The 19,560-nt window shown below is 38.3% G+C and overlaps 1 protein-coding gene across 9 annotated transcripts in view; it reads left to right on the plus strand.

The window, feature by feature from the left end:
- PHF21A (PHD finger protein 21A) overlaps positions 1-19,560 on the plus strand; it is a 127,833-nt gene that overhangs the window by 105,911 nt on the left and 2,362 nt on the right. For 7 of the 9 annotated variants that reach the window (XM_069017329.1, XM_069017325.1, XM_069017332.1 and 4 more), the window contains 10 exons: positions 634-720; positions 2,966-3,262; positions 4,934-5,032; positions 6,109-6,160; positions 6,916-6,995; positions 7,441-7,501; positions 9,877-10,040; positions 16,147-16,302; positions 17,937-18,012; positions 18,344-18,447. In XM_069017329.1, coding sequence (XP_068873430.1) covers positions 634-720; positions 2,966-3,262; positions 4,934-5,032; positions 6,109-6,160; positions 6,916-6,995; positions 7,441-7,501; positions 9,877-10,040; positions 16,147-16,302; positions 17,937-18,012; positions 18,344-18,447 — 1,176 coding nt within the window. Of the gene's footprint in view, positions 1-633; positions 721-2,965; positions 3,263-4,933; positions 5,033-6,108; positions 6,161-6,915; positions 6,996-7,440; positions 7,502-9,789; positions 9,813-9,876; positions 10,041-16,146; positions 16,303-17,936; positions 18,013-18,343; positions 18,448-19,560 lie in introns of all 9 variants that reach the window. The other 2 variants (XM_069017333.1, XM_069017334.1) reach the window with 1 other exon arrangement.

A 19,560-nucleotide genomic window follows, 5' to 3' on the forward strand; every position in this document is an offset into this window, starting at 1 on the left:
TACTCAGGTAGTGCTATTCAGTGGTTAATCATGTGGCAGCTCCATGCAGCTGATTTGAGTTACACAGGGAAGTACTTAGGTTTCCTTAAAATCAGATCTTAATTGTTTTAAATGAATGGCCTACTTTTGAAAATTTCAAGCTGTGTATGTAGAGCCCCTCATAGTGTCATTAATATTGCTAAAAGAGTTGTAACTTCCAAATCTTTACTATTTGCATGAGATGTTCTCTCATTCTTCTGTATGCCATTCACTATGAAAAGACCATAGTTCATATAGCTGGGTATCAAAGTCTGTTATTATTTTCTGTCTGTTGTAATGTCATTTTTTAATGATTAAAACAAATATGAATTTTTATTATCATCACATGAAATGGTTTTAGACTGCAGAGCACAGTAGTTAGTACAGCTGAACTAAAAGGAAATATGCCTGCAAGGTGTGTAGGATCTAGAAAGTAAGGTTTAGTTCTGTCTTCAATACATTTCTAATGTGGAACCTCTTGCTGTGAAAAATTATTTACAGAGTGAAAACCAAGGACATCAGGTCTGAAAGCACATTCAGGCTGTTGCTTTTGGTGAACAACTTCAAAGCTAAATTTCCTCTTATCTCTTACTGAGCTTTCTCACGTTCTTACAGCAGGTTCAGGCTACGCCTCAGCCCATAAAAGTGCCGCAGTTCATCCCTCCTCCCAGACTTACTCCTCGTCCAAATTTTCTTCCACAGGTGAGTATACAGAGAACAAACAACAGAAGGAGGAACTTAATTATAGCATAGACAGGAAAGACTTTTGATGAGCATTGTGTTGTTTATTGATGATGTGCTGGAGAAGACAATCCATCCTCAACAGGTTTGCAGATGATACCAACTTTGAGGATGCAGTCAATATTCTTCAGGGTAGTGCTGACATGCAGAGAGCCCTAGCCAAGGTAAAGGAAGGGGCCAGCTGGAATTTCTTGAGCCTCAGCATGAGAAAAAGGCAAAGTCCTGTGCCTGGAATGGACTAACCCCCTGCACAGGTATAGGCTGAGGACTGACTGGCTGAGGAGCTACACGTCTTAAAAGGTCTTGTTCGACCGTAGCGAAATGAGTGTTGTGCCCTAACAGCCAAGAAGCCTACCAGCATATTGACCTGTATCAACAGGATCACAGCCAGTAGATTCAGGGAACAGATTATCCACCTTTCCTCAGCAATCATAAAACTGAGTCTGATAAACACCCTGCAGTTCTGGAAACCCTGGTTGATAAATTTGAATGAAGCATGGGAAGGAAGGCCACTAAGATAGCTGGGGGGGGGTGGGGCAGGAATATATGACCTGTAAGGAGAGGTCAAGGAATATGGGCTCTTCCAGTTTGGAGAAGAGACCCTAACAGCAGTGTTACTTCCAATATCAGCAAGGAAATAAAGAAGAAGCTGGAGACATTGGTGCTTGGCAGGAAAATTAGAGGCAATGCTCATAAATTGGAACAGGAAGTTTTAGACTGCATATAAGGAAACACTTCTCTCTTTGAGGACAATTAGGAATGGAAGAGGCTTCCCAGACATGTTGTGAAAGCTCCATCCTTGAAGTTTTACAAGACTTATCTGGACCAAGCCTTGGGCCACCCAGTCTGCATTTAGTGTTGGCCCTGCTCTGAGCAGGAGGTCAAATTAGAGACCTCCTCAGCTGCCTTCCAGCCTGTATGAGATTGTGTTTATGAAATTTATGTATGATGATTATGTATGATCCTGTTTGCATCAAATGAGATGAACCCACGGAATAGGTGTCATCAAAATCAAAGTATCACCCAAGGCCTTAAATCGCTCTAATTGTTGCTTGCTGCTCATGAGCAACAAAAAGGAAAAATGAGATGTCTCTAGATTATTCCCAAGTATTTCTGTATTGCAAGAGAGAGTGACCTCTGTTTTCAGGTGAGTAATAAAACTTGTGGTTTACTTTTTTCTTCATGGTTTGGGAAGGACAGAGATTGTTTCTTTATGTAACAAAAAGAACATCTTGGATGAACTACTTAATTTGTAGGAAATAAATGGTGCTGTGAATAAAAGTCTAAATCTTTTGCAAAGTGAGAAAGGAAAGTAAAGGCTGGTATCTGATTAAGATTTGGGTACGGTGAGATCTGTTGGAATGTGACCTAGTTTTTCATGGTAAAATGCTTTATGGAGTATTAAAGGTGGATAGGACAATAGGAATCAAATAAGGAAAAGAAAAGCTTTATTTTTAAAGTAATGTGCTTTACTTCTTTACTCTGTAATGATATTATAAGTCCATTGTTGAATACAAACTTAACAATGGGGACAAGAAATAAGGAGGTATTGGTGATGGAGTTTTGGAAGATTCTTGTGGCTCTTTTCTTTCTTGTGAAATAAGAGAAATGACTGCATTTACCTGTGCCTTCATCACTTTCAGTAAGGGATTAATATATAATCTTGTCACTTTTTTGGCTTATTGTGATTGGTTGTACAGGTATCTAAATAACATATAGAGTTGACAAAAATAACAGGTATTGGCTGAAAAAAACAATTACTTGTTTCAGGGTACAGTCAACTCTTCATAACTTCTTGGAGGTTCATTACAAGGCCCTGAAACACTTTTAACATGAGCACCTCAGCTGTACCTGTAAATATTACATGGGTTTTTTGGCTTGTAAAACCAAGATGTTAATTTAGGTACAGTAAGGCATTTGGCAATAAACATTCAGTATAAGTGTCTGTGCATCCAAATACCATTTCAGGGACAGTGACTATATATGCAAATGTTATGGATGGGTTTTATGTAAGTAGGCTTGAAAATGTGATGCTTTTTTCTCTTAACATACTTAAGACAGTATGCTAAAATTACATTATCTAAAAAAAATCAAGCAGCCTCCTTCAGATTATACAGGATGAATTGAAAGACTTAGTAAAAAGTTGATCTGAAATACTGACATACAAATTTATCTTTCTTTTCTTTTTCTTCTTTTATTTTTGTAGGTTCGACCTAAACCGGTTGCCCAAAATAACATTCCTATTGCCCCTGCACCTCCTCCAATGCTTGCAGCTCCTCAGCTTATTCAGAGGCCTGTGATGTTGACAACAAAGTTCACACCCACCTCTTTACCCAACTCCCAGAACTCCATACATCCAGTTCGTGTAGTTAACGGGCAGACAGCAACCATAGCCAAAACTTTCCCTATGGCACAGCTCACCAGCATCGTGATAGCAGCACCGGGTACCAGGCTTGCTGGACCTCAGACTGTACAGATCAGCAAACCAAACATTGAAAAACAGGTACAGATAAAGTGTTTACTAATGCAAGATACCGGGTTTATTGCTTTACTGTGCAGGTTTGGAGAGAACGACAACCAGGGACAAATTTTCAGTGGATGCTGGAGATAAGCTCTTGGGATAGAAGTTACCATTGCCTCTAATATGGGCCATTGGCACCTTTTTCTCCTGCTTCAGTGTTTTTATGCTCCCTCTACTGTTTAAACGTCAGTAGTTCATAAGCAGGCTACGTGCAGGGTTTGACTAGTATCTTGGAGAACAAGTACAAGCTGAAATCCATCTTCATATCAAGCCCTTTTTTTTTTCAAAGGGTGGTTATGTGAAAGGCAAAAATTGCACAAAATTCTAGGGATATTTAATAGGATAAATGGTGCCATTTCTTCCATGATCCCTTGATCTTGCGATCTTGTGATTGGAGGCAAAATAGTCTCACTCAGCTTCTGAAGTCTGATAGTTCCCTGTGTCTAAATTGGATTGAATGAGCAGAAAGGAGACCCTCAGAAGCAGAGAATTATGTATATTTAAAGTCTCTCTCCAGAAAATACTTCTGTAAAATAAATTTACCTAAGTCAGTGTGGATTGCAACTGAGAGTCCTTGCCAGTCCATTCAAGTAAAGCAATAATCTGATTCACTTTTAACTCTTTTGTGTATTGTATATTAGTAATAGTGTAACGCTGTATACTATATTACGTACTATAATACATAATATTGATGTAATTTATATAGATAATAGTAGTATATCTGTCATTTATAATAACTCTTTCCTAGACTAATGTGCCTTTTTTGCTGCCTTTGAAATACTTATGGAGACTATGAAAATCATGTGCATGAAAGATGTGCTCGTGCTCAGTTCTGCTTGTGAAGTGTCAAGAGTAGGTTCTTGCATACCTCAGGGCTGTTCCACAAGTTACTCAGCAATGTGTGCCCTTTTCATGTGATTTGAAGTTGTACTTCTACAATACTCGACTTTTGATGCCTGTTCCTTTTGATGTCAGCAATATTCATTTGCTCTTGAATAATTACTGGCAACTACAGAAAAATGTAGAAGAATGGTGGTGGTTTAATAATACATGAATTTTTCTGTATAGTTTCTCCATATCATAAAAGGAAAAGTTTGTCTCTCTGTAGCTTACCTCACTCAGTTTATAGCCTCAACATCCATGCTATAAGCTGAGGAATGTCATGCAGAAGATTTATGACTTGAGAAAAGAAAAAGCTTCAGAAATATCTGAGATTGAGGGATTCAGAGAGACAGTTTTTGAGCCATTCATAATTCTATGAAATACGAAGACTGAGGAGTGAGAAGTACAAAATGTGCCATGCAGAATGGTTTCTAGGTGGAAGTCTTGATGGGATGAGTTTTCTTGAAGTGCTATTATTCCCAGACGTTTTGGTGATTTCTGTAACAAAGTTAACTCTTGAAATCACTGTTATATCTTGTGGGCTGTGTGGGTAATGGATTGGTGACAAGGCTGTTTCATTCTTTGTTAAATGAAAATACCTTATTTAACATTCTTCTCACATCAGATTCCTCAATTAAGCCTTTGTTAGTACACTTCCAGCTCTAAACGTTTTTTCTTCTGTATCTGTGAAAGTATTTGTTTTGCTTTAATAGTCAAAGTAAAAAAAAGTCATTCTTATCACTGAATGAGAGAAACACTGCTTTCTTCCAGACTATTAAACCACATGTGGAAACAGAAGAGAAGCAAACAGAAAGTCGTACAGTTACTCCACCTGCTGCACCGAAGCCAAAACGAGAAGAAAATCCACAGGTATCAGAACATATCCAGAGCTTTCTTTTAAGAAAAGAAAAGGACACTGTCCTTCAGAAAATATTTTGTTCCCTCAAGACTTCTTACCTTAACATTCCATATGTTCCTGTTGGACAGCAGTAGTTGATAAGGGTACAGAATATGAAATCTAAATACATATAGTGCATTGCATTTTTCAGTTCTGGAATGCATTTGGCTTCTGAGTCTTTTGTAAGTTAGAAGATCATAGTTTCTCTGTGACACTTCTTTCAAAGAGGGGTTCAGATTACAGTGTTGATTGCCATTCCTTTGCGGTTCTAGACTCTGGAGTTATTCTCAAAGCTGAAGAAATGTTTGTTTTGCTTTATAAAATATTTGTACTCTGGTGAGCAGGATGGAAAGAGTCACATATATTCACATTCTGCTCGTGTTTTAGCCCAGTTTAGTTTGGGGTGAAAGAGAGGTCTGAATGGCCATTTCTTAAAGCCTTTCTGCCATGAAGAGCTTTGGAACTGATTACAGCTAAATGCTCTGCTACATTTGTTTCTGTAGATGGATTCAAATTGACTGTTGTGTGAGCTCTAACTGTTGTCAGTTGTACAACAAAATTCTGATTTTTACATGTCTCTGCATTTCCTGCATTAAAATTGGAATCCTCTAAGAAAGCCATAGCCCTTAGCAAATAGCAAGTCTAAGCGAGAGTTGGCTCCTTGTACTTCACAATAGATGGAGAATGATCTTAAACTAGCAATATTTTTCTGGCAATTGAATGTATTGGTATTTTCTAATAGTCAGTTCAGTGCTGGAATGGAAGTAAAGAAACTGCTCTCTTGTTCCCAGCTCTGCCAACTGTGTGGTCATGAGCAATGGGCATTTTCCAGTATCTCAGTCTAGGTTCCCATCTAGAAAATGGGACTCTTGTCTATTCTCTTTCAAGAAGTTTGACATACATGAATGAAAAGTGATTTATAGAAGCAAAGCATTACTAAAAATATTTTTGGTGCTTAGTTACTGATCAATTGCCTTTAAAGGGCCTAAATGACATAACTCATCCTAACAGTTGTACTTTTCATGATCTTTTTTCTCTCCCCTCACAGAAACTTGCCTTCATGGTGTCTCTGGGACTAGTTACTCATGACCATCTGGAAGGTAGGAAAAATGTCTTAGGCTGGTTCTTGAACTCCTGATTTCATAGTCTTTCTGAATTGGAAATAGGGTTCCAAAATAGTTCTTGTATTAAATGCAGTATTTTCTTGCACAGTAGTACCTTTGGGATGTCTGTACTCTTGATCTAACTTAGTATATTGTGCATACTTTCTTGTTCCTCTTATGACATTGAAACAAAGCACTTATTTATGCAACAGAGAGCAGAGGTTGGGAAGAAAGTGTATGCTCTGATGGTAGGAAAGAAATCTGTGGCAATTCCAATGCCTTCTGGACAACCCCTGTATCTGCAAAGATACACCATGTATAATTTGTAATGAATGAGTTAATGGATTATAATTTGATTTATAATTTAAACTTCTAATCCTATATATTCAAAGACAGCCTATCATTTCAATGGCTTGCATATTCCTGTACTGTATTTTTAAGTATCAGCAAGGTTACCAGAGGCTTTGTTTTTAGATCCCAGTTATACTTACCATGAGTTTAAAATGTCTTAGTCATGGGCTACTTGGTGAGAAGGCGGCAATCATTTCATTAGTTACTTGAGCACTGTATTTGTATTCCTTGTCAGCTGTTATTTTTCAAACCTTCAGTAGTTATAATACAGTTGTTTATACTGGGAATGACTGGTTTCTGTAGAAATCTTTACAGCTCTTCTCACATGCAAACTGAATTCTGAGGACTTTATCTATTTCTGAGATCCATTGTTTTCTAACCTGAATGTTTTGTTTCACAAGAAATCCAAAGTAAGCGACAAGAGAGGAAAAGAAGAACAACAGCAAATCCAGTGTACAGTGGAGCCGTTTTTGAGCCTGAGGTATTAATATTTTGCTGGGGGATGCTGGTATTTCTATTCTGATCTTGAGTGTCTTTCTAACATCTTGCTACCTTCTAAGCTGTCTGAGTTGTAACTTGAAAGGCAAGCTATCATTTATAGTTCAAAAAGCCATTGCAATGACATGACCCTCAGATTTTTAAATAGTCAATACATTGGGGTGTTCCTCTAGTAGTTACATCTTTTCTGCCTTCTCCTTTCTAAAGCTGACGTCAAATGGCAGTGTGTGTTGGTCAGCCTGTGAATCAGCCTGAAGCAGTTCAGATGTCAGAAGCAGTGCAAAAAAGCTAACCTTTCTGAAGGTGTGCTTCAGAAAACACAAAAGCCAGTAATCTCACTTAGTACTTACTGTGCTGTTCCTCAGCTACTTCATGCAGTTATTGCCAGAAATGTTCCCCAACAGAAACTGTTCCATTCTTCCCTGCAGCGCAAGAAGAGTACAGTGACGTACCTGAACAGCACAATGCATCCCGGGACACGTAAAAGAGGTGAGGTATACCCAGAGCGTCTCCCTGCCCAATGCTTCTTCCTCCACATTGCATTTGTAGTCCCCATGTTGATTTGAAGAGCAAAACAAGAAGGACTCTACAGTACTTCATTTGCCCAGTAAATTTCCATAGTAGACAAAGACCATGACTTCCAGGCATTAGCATAGCAAGTTCTATTAGGCAGCTCAATGTTTCATTTCAGTTTCATTCTCAAAAAAAACCAAACAAAAACCACCCCGTTTGCTAGATATTCACTAGAAATGTAAGATGTTTGAACATCGTTTAGTGATATGAAGCTGTTGTCAAGACCCCCTTGTTAATGACTAGATTGTATTGTTACTGTCAAGAAGACAGTGGTTATGGAAAAAGCATCTGTGCCCTGAATAGGAGAGGAAACTTAGTGTCACAAAAGCCTTGTTCCCCACTGGGAGTAGTGATGGGTCCTTCAAAAGAACTTACCTTGAGCGAGAAAAGCTGTTGTGCTCATACTAAGCACTTTAACTGCAACCAGAGTGCCACTTGTCCTAAAATGAGAGATGATCTTATGTACTATTATTCAGAAGAAATCCTTCTATAGAACAGGTAAAATTTTAAGGCTTAGATTATGGTGAAGCAGAAGAACATGGGAGAAAATGTGATGCCATTATTTGTACATGGCATTGACCACACCTATCTGACAATCTTTACCTGATTTTTGATGATTTTCTGCAGTCCTTAAAGACTCCTAATACCTTCTCTATTCCTAAGTTTTCTGTCTAAAAAAAGTAATCAATCAGATTAAAAATAAACCAGTCCCACCTAGCACTGACCAGTTTCACTATCTTTTGGGGGTTTTGGCTGCAAGATGAAATATTAATTTGTCATGTTCTCTTCTTGATACATGTTTTCAGTCCTCTGCAGCTATGCTGTTTTTAAATAAAAGACATGTCTCTACTGCTATCCCCTAATAACATTAAATGCATTTTTAAAAATTATATTATGTAGATTTTAAATAGGGTTTTTGCATTTACTCTGTGGATAAGTAAATGTTCCTTCTCCTAGTAATGATTTCTTAATTTTATTTTAGACCTTATTGTGAACAATTACTGTATCAATGAAAATGATTGCATGCATTTGTACTTGATACTCTCTTAGCCTGTTTTTGCAACTGACTATTATACTTTCTGTTTTTTTCCTCACACCCTGTTGTGAGCCTTTACATTGCATCAGCAGCAAATTAGTAGCACATGTTTTCAACTGACAAAAGATTTGGAAGTATACATTTTTTTTGTAATTTAATACAGCAGTATATTGAGTGAAAAGCTTTTGTAAGTATGTGCCCTTGAGAGCTTTAGTTTAATTATAGATGGTGCTGAACATGTCAGAAATTTCACCCATGGACATCACTAGCAGAAATCCATTTCCAAGGACATACTTAGTTCTGGAACATATCCAGACCTTAAATGCAAGGTTTAGCATGTTAATAGGTATAGACTGACAATCTGTAAACATAAGATCTAGGGAATTATTCCTAGATCCTAACTCCTTTATGTTTACATATCCATAAATTACCCTGGAGAAGGAAGGCAGAAATGATAGTTGCATACTGGGTTTTTTGCTGTCTTGCTTTGCATTCATAATTTTATAAGAATTGTTATGAAGACATTTTGCACATCTGCTAATCTAAAGCAGTATCTAGGTATTGTACATAATCACATGTACTTGGCTGAGAAAGTCTAAGAAAGAGCACAGAATTTGGAGTGGGTTACAGTAGAAGACCAGTGGTAGGTTAAAACTGATAGTAGTTATGGGTCAGACAACAATTAGGTAGCCTAATTTTAAAAATGTACCAGTAGGGTGGAAAGTGCTGATCTGTGAACTAACAGGTTTAAAAAATGGGAAGAAAAGCAGGGGGGTGGTGAGTGTTGGCCTCTGATAAAGGACTTAACCTTTGTGTAGATTTATGCTGGCACTAGAAAGATAGGGAGGTGTGGGATAACAGAAAGGATTTAATAGTAGTTCTTGTAGCTTCTGTGGAGCTTTGATGCCAACATGTTTCCCCTAAAAACTGAATAGCCTCATTTCTAGGAGTAGCACCTGTCCCCATGCTGCTTTTTTGGGAATGATTCTTTGACCCTCTACAGAGCTTATTTCTATTTCCTTCTGAAATACATCTTTTAAATGTTCTTTCCTTGCAAAATTCTACTTAAAGATTCTAAAAAATGTTTAAATCTTTGCTTCTGTCCTTCCACTTGTAACTTTTATATTAACTTCCTCTCTGTGCTACATCATTTCCTTTTTCACGCTAGCCAATGAGGACCACTGGCCAAAGGTATGTAAGATCATTTTTCCTTTCTTTTTTTTTTTCGTTTGTGTTCCCTGTTGTTAATATGTAGGTCGTCCACCTAAATACAACACGGTGTTGGGGTTCGGGGCTTTGACCCCCACGTCCCCTCTGTCCAGTTATCCTGACTCCCCTGAAAATGAAAAGACAGAGACCACATTTACTTTTCCCGCAGCTGTTCAGCCTGTGTCCCTGCCTAGCCCCAGCTCCACAGACGTAAGTAACTCTTGGGGAGGGGGTTACTTTTAGAAAGTTATGCAAAACAGACACAAGGAAAATCATTGCAGATTTTGTTTCTTTAATCTCACTCATCATTTGTCCTGATTCAGTGCAGCGAAACAGTCCAGCATTTTTTAAACACCGTTCCCTTTTTCCTCCTGCACCTATGTTGTTATCCTGTAGAGATTTTATTTATAACTCCTCCAGTGTGTTGAAACACTGGGAGGCACCAGGCATGCTAGATGAGCTCATTTCCTTTGTGTAGTGTCTGAGATCTTGTCTGACTGAATCGAATCTGTCATCCATGAAAAAGGGCCAGGGGGTGGCAGGGCGGGGGAAGAGGAGAATGAAAAGTATTAGTTACAGGCCATAATAACAAAAAGTTGTGTTTCTGTAATGAGAGAAGGATGGAAACTGCTTCGTCATGCAGAACAGTCAGGAGCAGCATTTGCAGCACTGATTTGGCAGAAAGTGTGTTGTGACTGTTCAGTGGGGGTAAAACAGTTCTCAGGAGCTGGAGTGTACTTTCATTTAAGTGCTTGCTTTTTAAAGACTGGTATTTACAGGGCACAGCTTAAGAATCAAAAGGTGCTTGCTCATTCCTTCATGCCAGTGCTACAAACTCCTTCTGCAGTCCTCCTTTCAGAAAAGACATTGTCACATATACTTGAAGCCCCACCATTTGAAATGGCCTTTAAGGAAAAGTTGGTTGTTTTATTTTCATCTGTATAGTTGCACCACTATGAGAACATAGACTGAGAGACCAACTGACCACGTAGAACAGGGAATAGAAGCCAGTTCCTTGCCACTGTATTTGTTCTGCAGAGGTAACAGGAATAGAAGTAGTACAAGTGTGTCTGAAGCACTGAAATAAATAGATGCAATTCTGATACCCAGGGAATATGCATGTGGAATCACAAAGTTCTCTTTTATATAATCGTTTCTGAGAGCAGGATAGCACTTAACTGCAAAAACCCTTTCCTGACGGCCAAATGAATGGGACTGTGGGACAACCCCTCATGGATAAGGTGGGACAGCTCCATCTCTGGGGACTTTTAAAAATAAGCAGTACAGATAACTTGCAAATATGCTGAAGAGCACATATTTTACATTGGCCCCAAGAGAAGGACTGGATAATGTGGTGGGGGTCTTTTCCATCTCTGATGTGTGTATACTGCTGAGTCTTCTCCTACTGTGTAAGAGCTCTCAAAAGAGCATGATGAGTTGTTGCCCTGTTTTCTGCAGTGCCTGATGGCAGCAAGCTAAATCAAGAATAAATTTCTGTACCATTCAAATCTAGTTCTGAATGCCCTTAATTTTCTGAATTAGGATTGTATTTAGGCCTAGGTTCTGGATTGCTTTAATATACATTAATTAATGAAAATTAAAGTGATTTAAAGGAGACAATGGAAGATTACCTAACAGGTAACAAACATTCTCTTTTACCTGAACATACCATAATACAGAACAGTAACATTCTTTCCCCTATAAAATCATATATAAATCCCTTTTAACGTTTCCAGACAAGGCATTTTGTTTATACATATGCGACAGAACTAATATTTTTAAAGAGCTTGATTTTTCTAAAGAATTTTATACCAAAGTCACATTCAACACATATTCACTTTCAATTGGGCTAATTTGGTAGGATTTTCAGAAGTACTTGGTATTGAATTCCATTTAATATAAAATATGTGTGAAGATAGAAGATATATTTCAAAGTGCTCATACTTTTTTTTAAATTTAAAATAAACTATGAAACAAAATCTGAATCTTCAGAGACAGCAAAATATCAGAAAAGAGGTAAATATCTGTTCTTCGTCACATCTTATAGTTCTTGCTAATTGTAAAGAAAGGAATGGTTTCCAATCGCCATCATAAGGTGGAAGGTGTTCTTCTTTTAATATGTTTTCATAAGATTGCTGTATAAGCTTGTGCACTCACATCCCTTTTTTGTGATTTTGTTTTCTCTATTTATATATTTGTCATGCTGCATGCTTTTCCCATCTTGAGTTTTGAGAACTTAGCAATACTTGTGAAAATCTTTAACGTCCTTGGCTGGAAAACTGCAATACAGTGCTGGAAAAGTACTCTGTATTTAAACAGCAGTAGTACGAGTCATGCTGGTGGTGAAGACAAAGAGGAGGATTAGTTCTTTGACATTTAAGGACCTTGCAACTCAAATCAATGGAGAATACAGTATCCACTGAAATGCTCAGGCCACAGTTTATGCCAGGTGCTACCATTGAGGACAGCTATCCTGCCTGTCACCAGCAGTCTTTTCTCATCCCTTAAATGCCTGATGTGTCCTGTGTTGTTTCAGCACAGACATATCTGAGGCCACGTAGTGATCTGCATTCGGGAACTGACATAGCTAAAAATTCTTAGTCTTAGCTAGGATCACACCCTAATCCAGTTAATTTTATAGGCACAAATATTATTGTGCCAGCTTCATGCAGGGTGAAATGAATAGGCATACAGAGAAATCAGGATCACTTCTTTTGGCAGTGAGGCCAGACCATGTCATGTTGAAGAGGGTCTACACTGTTAGCAGATGATGTGAATATAGAAAAGTCTCTTTATTCTAGATAGGACAGAAAATGTTTTCTGTAGTTACAGACTCTGATTTGGAACTTTTGAACACTTAAAAAGGAAAACACAAGTGCATGCCTAAGGAAAGGGCTATTTCAGAAGTCTGAATTAAAATAATTGAGCAGTTCATCAGCCAGATAAAGAAAAAAACTGCAGCTTTGCTTATCTTTAAAATGTTTTTGCATTAACGGTCTAATTCCTATAGGCTTTAGAATGAAAATTTGATTTAGCACTTGAGTAATCTATGTGTTTAGCCACCCTATGAAAATTGCAAATCAAGCCAAGCACTTGACATCAGGCACAGTGGACCAGAACAGCCTTCTTGAATTTCTCCTGAAATGTTACTCTCTGAATGACAGGGAGAAATTTTGAAAGGAGGATGAAGCAGAAACTTAAGATGGTTTTGGTGATAACGATGGAGGGGTAGAAAGTAGGACTAGAACCTGGGAAAAGGAAGGAAATAATGCAGTAGGCAGGATTGAACAAAACCTCTTTTTTTCTCTCTCTCTCTCTCGGGCTTTTTTTTTGTTCCTATTTGGCAATTGTCTATGAGCCGCTTGGTTATGTGTGGTTCTCCCTCATGCAGTAGTGGCATATTCACCTGGAAGATGGCAATTGCCTTTGAAGGTCAATTACTCAGCAGTAAAAATTGTGCAAAAATCTCCATTTTAGAGATGATTCAAGTCTTTGGTCACAAAATGCCTTTTTTATTAGTAAACACATCAAAACAGTGTTTCAATTGAGAGGAGCATTGTAGAACGTTCAGATTGCAAAGTAAAGCCTATAAAAGTTAGGAAATGCCGGAATTAGTATTGCTTCTGATAATTTAATTCACTTACATCATACACTATGATCATCTTTATTTTTATGGTCATGAACAATTCCTGTTGCAGAATATTTAGTTTTCCCATGTTATTCCAGTGAAATGTACATATAAGTATAGATATTACATACCCAAGCACAAAATACATTTGATACTGTATTATTCAGTTCTGTTGCCTAAAGCCAGGCCCTGCTGCTCTAGACACTTTATCAAAATAAAGAAAACTGTTAGCTGTCCAGAAAGCTTAAATTTATTTTCCTGGTCCCTTGTGAAGAGGAAGTAGAGCAGAAAGTGACATTAAATCACCTTTTATGGTATCTGTTCTGAAATTATTCTTCAGTCACTTCAGCCTGTAGCATGTCAGAGCAGCCTCAGTGAGCTCTGCTCTAGCCTAAGTTGGCTGGCTGTAGCCTACACAAAGCTGCTTCAGAAGCTTAGGTTAGTGGGGTGCATGTCACAACACCAAATCCAGCCCCCCCTTAATGCATATATTTATTAACTAAATAATAGTAAGACCTGGGGCATTTCTTTGGAATCAAACACTGGCTGGGATTTTGATAAGGATAGTTGTTAATGCTGAGAAAATGCCCTGAATTTTGCATTACCAAAAATAGAACTGTGAAATTTGTGCATGTGTGTTGTCATCTCCATGCATTCAGCTACACTGCACACTGGTCACCTGTATCACTACAGGCTTTGCAGTATTCAGCTGAATTTGGTATATTCTGGGTCTAAATTTTTACATGTCTCCCCATCAAGAAGAAACAGCACATCTCTTTTGTAGGTCTCTTTCTGCAGGGTATGAGACATAACAGGTTTGGTTTTCAGCACACCAGTAATTTTGCACTTTGTTACTAAGAGCCATTGTGTAGTCTGTGGCAACTAAAACATCTTAAGATACATAAGTCTCTAGCACAGAATTTTTTTTCTAAAATGAGAGAATTCCCCTCTTAAAACTTTTCCTTATCTTGAAGAGAATTTTATTTTAGCTTATATGACATCTCTTACCTGCTGCCTTTTCCTTGTATTCAGAGAATGCATGATAGAGGGAAAGAAGTTCTTCCCAGCCTGGTTACAACACATCACTTCACAAGAAGCATGAAATGTCACTCATTTAGATCTTCATTTAACACTGAGGAACTCTTTGGTGTTAAAGGATGAAGTACTACTATAACTCAGCTCTCAACAGTCCCTAGGAGTTATGGATCCAAAACATGGCACTGAAAATTCACTAAAGATTGATCCTTTACAAAACATGAAATCAGTGTTAGCCTTGGGAATTAAGAGTAGCCTTCCCTTTGAAGAAGGGCCTCAGCAGCAGTAGAGCTGGGAAGTAGAAACCTGAGCAGATTGCTCGTGTGTCATTCTTTTTGCATGTGTATTATGATATCCATAGTGGAGATTACTGTAATTTTTCTTGCCTGGCACCTTAATGCGTGAGTGCATGGCCAAATCTGCTACCCCTCCAAACTGATAGAAATTATTTGCACACGTGAATAGATGATCTGTGCCAAAATGAAACCTTGTATACGCTGGTATTTCATACAGGGGAGTGTGTACCCACAGTTCTACTCAACACACACATCTTAAAATTGCAGTCTTGCAGATCTGGGGGGAATGTGTGAAACTTCATTATAAGTCAGTGACAAGTGTGTACTTCAGACGCCAGATGGGGCCTTGAATATGTGGAGTTGCCAGGATAGCCCCGTGGTCAGAGGAGAGGGTGGGCTGCCCCTTGCTTCCTCTATGAATGCCGAGCCGTCTTTCTATCATGCCTCTTTGTTCAAATATCTGAAAATCAAATCAAAACAGTAGAAGAGAGAAAGAAGAAAAAGAAACAAAAATCAGACCTACCTTTTTGGGATGCTAATGGCTGTAGGAAAGATTTCTCTCTGATGGAAAGGCAATAGTAACTAAACCTAGTTGTTTTAAAAGGCACAGCCAGTCATGTTTTCAATTTTTTCTTTAAAAAAATGTTAGAAAATCTCTCTTGGTATTTTTTTATCCTGGCTCTCAGTCTGTGTTAGTGATGAAACAATCCACTCTCTATAGAGAATAAGAAAGTTTTGAGTCACAGCTGTTTTGATGCTACTTGAGGTAGCCCAAGTGAAGTAAAAAGAATTTTCTCAGAACATAATTCATTCTATTCTTTTTCATTTAGAAGCACAACACCTTTTCCTTACGGTTTCATTTTTAAAGGTGACCTAAATACTTGACAGTGTTCTTTTAAGTCGCTCAGTTCTTACATACTATTACTGGCAAGAGACAGCCTAATCAGCATTCCTGGAGTGGAGTTGGGCTTACATCCAAAAATCAGGAGGGTTAAGGAAGTGGGTAGCTCATCACTTCAGGCAAATAAAAAGATCAGGGTAAAGAGGGAATCTTGAAGAAAGGCTATGGGGTAGCAGTTGTTAAGAAAAGCTATGGTAATAAGTGTTTGCTGTACCATTTTGCCTTGGGAGGACAGAGAGAGTGTTTGGGAGGACAGATGTCAGTGTTTCTGACATCTGGCATGGTTTTCCTGTTTCACAGTCTAAAAAAGGCTTGACCTTTTGGAATCCCCTTAGAAACAGTTAGTGCTGTAAACTTTGAATTCAACTAAGATGTAGATATCAAAGGCCAAAGTTCACTTTTTGCCTTCTCTCTCTTGTGTTCTCTCACCCAAACCCTTTCCCCTCAATTTTGTAGGGTGATATCCATGAGGATTTTTGCAGCGTTTGCAGAAAAAGCGGGCAGTTGCTGATGTGTGACACGTGTTCACGTGTTTATCACCTGGATTGTCTGGACCCGCCTCTGAAAACCATTCCCAAGGGCATGTGGATCTGTCCCAAATGTCAAGACCAGGTATTGTTTGACAGACAGGGAGTTATGTACAATGCATGTGAGGACTTTTTGGTGTTCAAGAAAATAACCAGATTGCTTGGGTCACTTAGACCAAGACAGCCTGACACTGAACAAATCTATTTGATGTGCAATAAGGCTTGTGTGAATTTCATTGAATTATTACCTCTGGTGGAATGTGTGCTAATACAAAACTGTCAGGTCTTGCTTCCAGATTTGGGGTCTTTATTTATTACCCTTATGTTTTTACTCTTTTTCTGAATCAAAGTATGCAGACTTTTGGGAAAGATTATCTACAACCCATAGAAATTCTGCTGTTCATTTTAAGCTCATTGTTTCTTCAAAAGTTATTAGTATATTCTTCTGGACAAATAAATAAAACATTTGCACAAGCCTACCTCAATAGATAGAACAAATATAAGCCCCTGTTTGCTTATATAAATCAAACATCAGAAAGGTTGTCTTCAGTGATCTCTTTAATAATATCATCCAGCATCAGTATAATGAGTATAAGAGAACAGTTTCGTGGCTCTTCCTTCCAGATCACTCTCTGAAAATGTACAATTGAAATGAGCAGGTTTTATTTTAATATTTTGTTTATAATTGCATTGCGATTACAAGATGAAGAAGTAAACTACTGTATTCCTAACCCTTCCATGGAGCTCCAGAAGTTGCAAAGGATTGCTGATAATAGGCAGGCTGAAGCTGCATCCTGTCTAATGCAGTACATTGCTTGGTCACCCACATGGCCTTTGGTGTGCCAGGTGGTAACATAGGGAAACAGCCTGACCTACAATGTGCTGCTCAGAAGAATGAAAATGCAAAGATCAAGTGACTTGGTCAGTAGTTGCCAGAGAGAGGGAGTATTATGACTTGGGTGCTCCTGCTCTTGCCTACTCTCATTTTATCCCTCCTCTTCATGTTTCTGTGATAGCTTCCAACAAAATTAGGGAGGAAATTTGAGTCACCTCACTGTAAACTGACCAAGTCTTCTGTCTTCTGAGACACCACTCTGATCATGAACTAAAAATATGTCTCTTTCCTCTGAAAGTTTGTTAGGAAGCAAAATGTAGGAAGCATCCGAAAGACATAAATGGTGCTTACTCTTATAAAGAGACTTTGACAAGTCTATTAAGATGATTCTGATAAGAAGGAATGATAGGACAATTTAATGTTTTACTAGCCAGGAAGTGTGATGTTTGAATGTATGGTGTGGAGACTAGGCTGCAGCATGAAAAATTTTTTCCCAGAAAAACTAAGATCAGCAATTTTTCTGAACCATGAAGTAATGTTTCTATCTCCTGGCAAGTTTTGAGTTCAGATATATTATCTTTTCATTCCTCTTTTAAGTTGTTCAGTATCATTAGTAGACTTTATTTGTGGCTATGGAGGGAATTTAAGAAAATGCTGACATTTGTAAGAAATAGGCTTGCTTTGTAGGAGCCACAATACAGTTGTGAATAATTCCCTCTGTTAAATCTCAGATCAAGTCTGTGAAGCTTCATGTTAACGGGGCTGAGGCTAATGATAGCCATGAAAGAAAACCCTCAGTCTTTCCCTCTTTCTCTCTCTCCCCTTTTTGCTTTCTCTGAGGCAGGTTTTTTACCAGCTAAATCTCTATGAAAATTTTCTTTCAGATGCTAAAGAAGGAAGAAGCAATCCCATGGCCAGGAACTTTAGCAATTGTTCATTCATATATTGCATATAAAGCAGGTAAGAAAATGATGAACACTTTTCTTTCACTTTTATAATGGAAGATGTTATTTTGGGAGTGGAATAGAATGGTACTTCCTTTACAAAAGGAAATTTTGTCATACTAAAGGAAGTAACGTTAATTACTAGTGAAGTGAAAATACCAGTCTAAATATTTCTTAAGCTTGTCATGCTTGTGTCTGTAGATAAAATTTTGGGGGTGATTCAGTGCACAAGTTGTTAAGCATTGATTTAAACATAACTCCCCTCTTTATATGAAGCACTTTAGACCTTCTATCCACTGTTGTAAGAGAAATATTTTAAATATTCTGTTTAATACTCTGTTTTGCAGCAAAAGAAGAGGAAAAACAGAAACTACTTAAATGGAGTTCAGATTTAAAACAGGAAAGAGAACAACTAGAGCAGAAGGTCAAACAGCTCAGCAATTCTATAACAGTGAGTATTGTCCTCCCAAATAACCCTTAACCTGTGTTCTGGTGCCACAAGGCAGAGAGAAAACTATTATGGAGTGACTCCATATGCCAGACCTGTCATCCACTGGATTTATTTAGAATTGAGTGAGCGCTTTCTGTTGCTTTTTAGGACTTTGGGAAGCAGGAATGAAATAAAGGCAACATACACTTATATTGAGTCTCTTACACATGATCCATGCTGAACATGTAGGTAGACATACGGTGACATATAATATCAGCAGGTGACAAAAGTGACCCAGAGCGTTTTTGTCTGTGGGCAGTAGATTGAGTCCAATTCTCTTGTGGCTCACTTAAACAAGAATGGTTGGGCTTCTGTGTGTAGTGAGAGTTACAGCCTTGGTGCACTCTCCAGACCTTTCTGATGCAAAAGTGACCATTTACTCACAGCTGACTCTCAGAACCTTGATGTGTTGCCTTGGCAGTCAGCAGCTGGACACTGCACATACTTCAAACCAGAAACTATAGTTTCCACCTTAGTTTATTGCAGGATTTGGAATATACATATTAATTTGGTCACTCTTCTCACCTTAATATGCAAATCAGTCTCTTGAGTTGCCAGTGTAAAGTTTAAGCCCCTCATTGGTGCAGCCCTAGTCAGTATTACATAATGAAAAAAAGCAGAATCTGCTGTGGGGCAACGTCTGTAAGGCTGCATTCATAATTGCAGACTTTTCTTTTTAGATACAGATGCGCTTTCCAGGCTGCCTGTCTTTGCCTATTAGAGCAAAAGTGTCCCATGTTTACAGACCTCTCAGTGCTGTCAATACAAATAAAATGATTGTGAGGTGCTGGTTGGCAGTCCTGGGGACTGTCACCTTCTGGTTAGCAGTAGCTGGGTGTAACCTGAGCAGCACTAGACAACTCAGCGATGTACCCAGGTGGATGCAAGCCCTTAACATGAGGGATTGGTGGTGGGCAAGGAGAATGTTTATACTTATATTGGACCTGTCCAAAACAGGCACATTAGGTCTGGATTTTGTAGTGCTATTGTGATGCCATGAGCTGCATGTGAAAGCAGTAAAGCTAAAACCAACAGTGTCTGGAGATCAGCATGGATAAAAGATTTAAACTGTGT

Source organism: Aphelocoma coerulescens, chromosome 5 (assembly GCF_041296385.1).
Source record: "Aphelocoma coerulescens isolate FSJ_1873_10779 chromosome 5, UR_Acoe_1.0, whole genome shotgun sequence".
NCBI classification, from domain to species: Eukaryota; Metazoa; Chordata; class Aves; order Passeriformes; family Corvidae; genus Aphelocoma; species Aphelocoma coerulescens.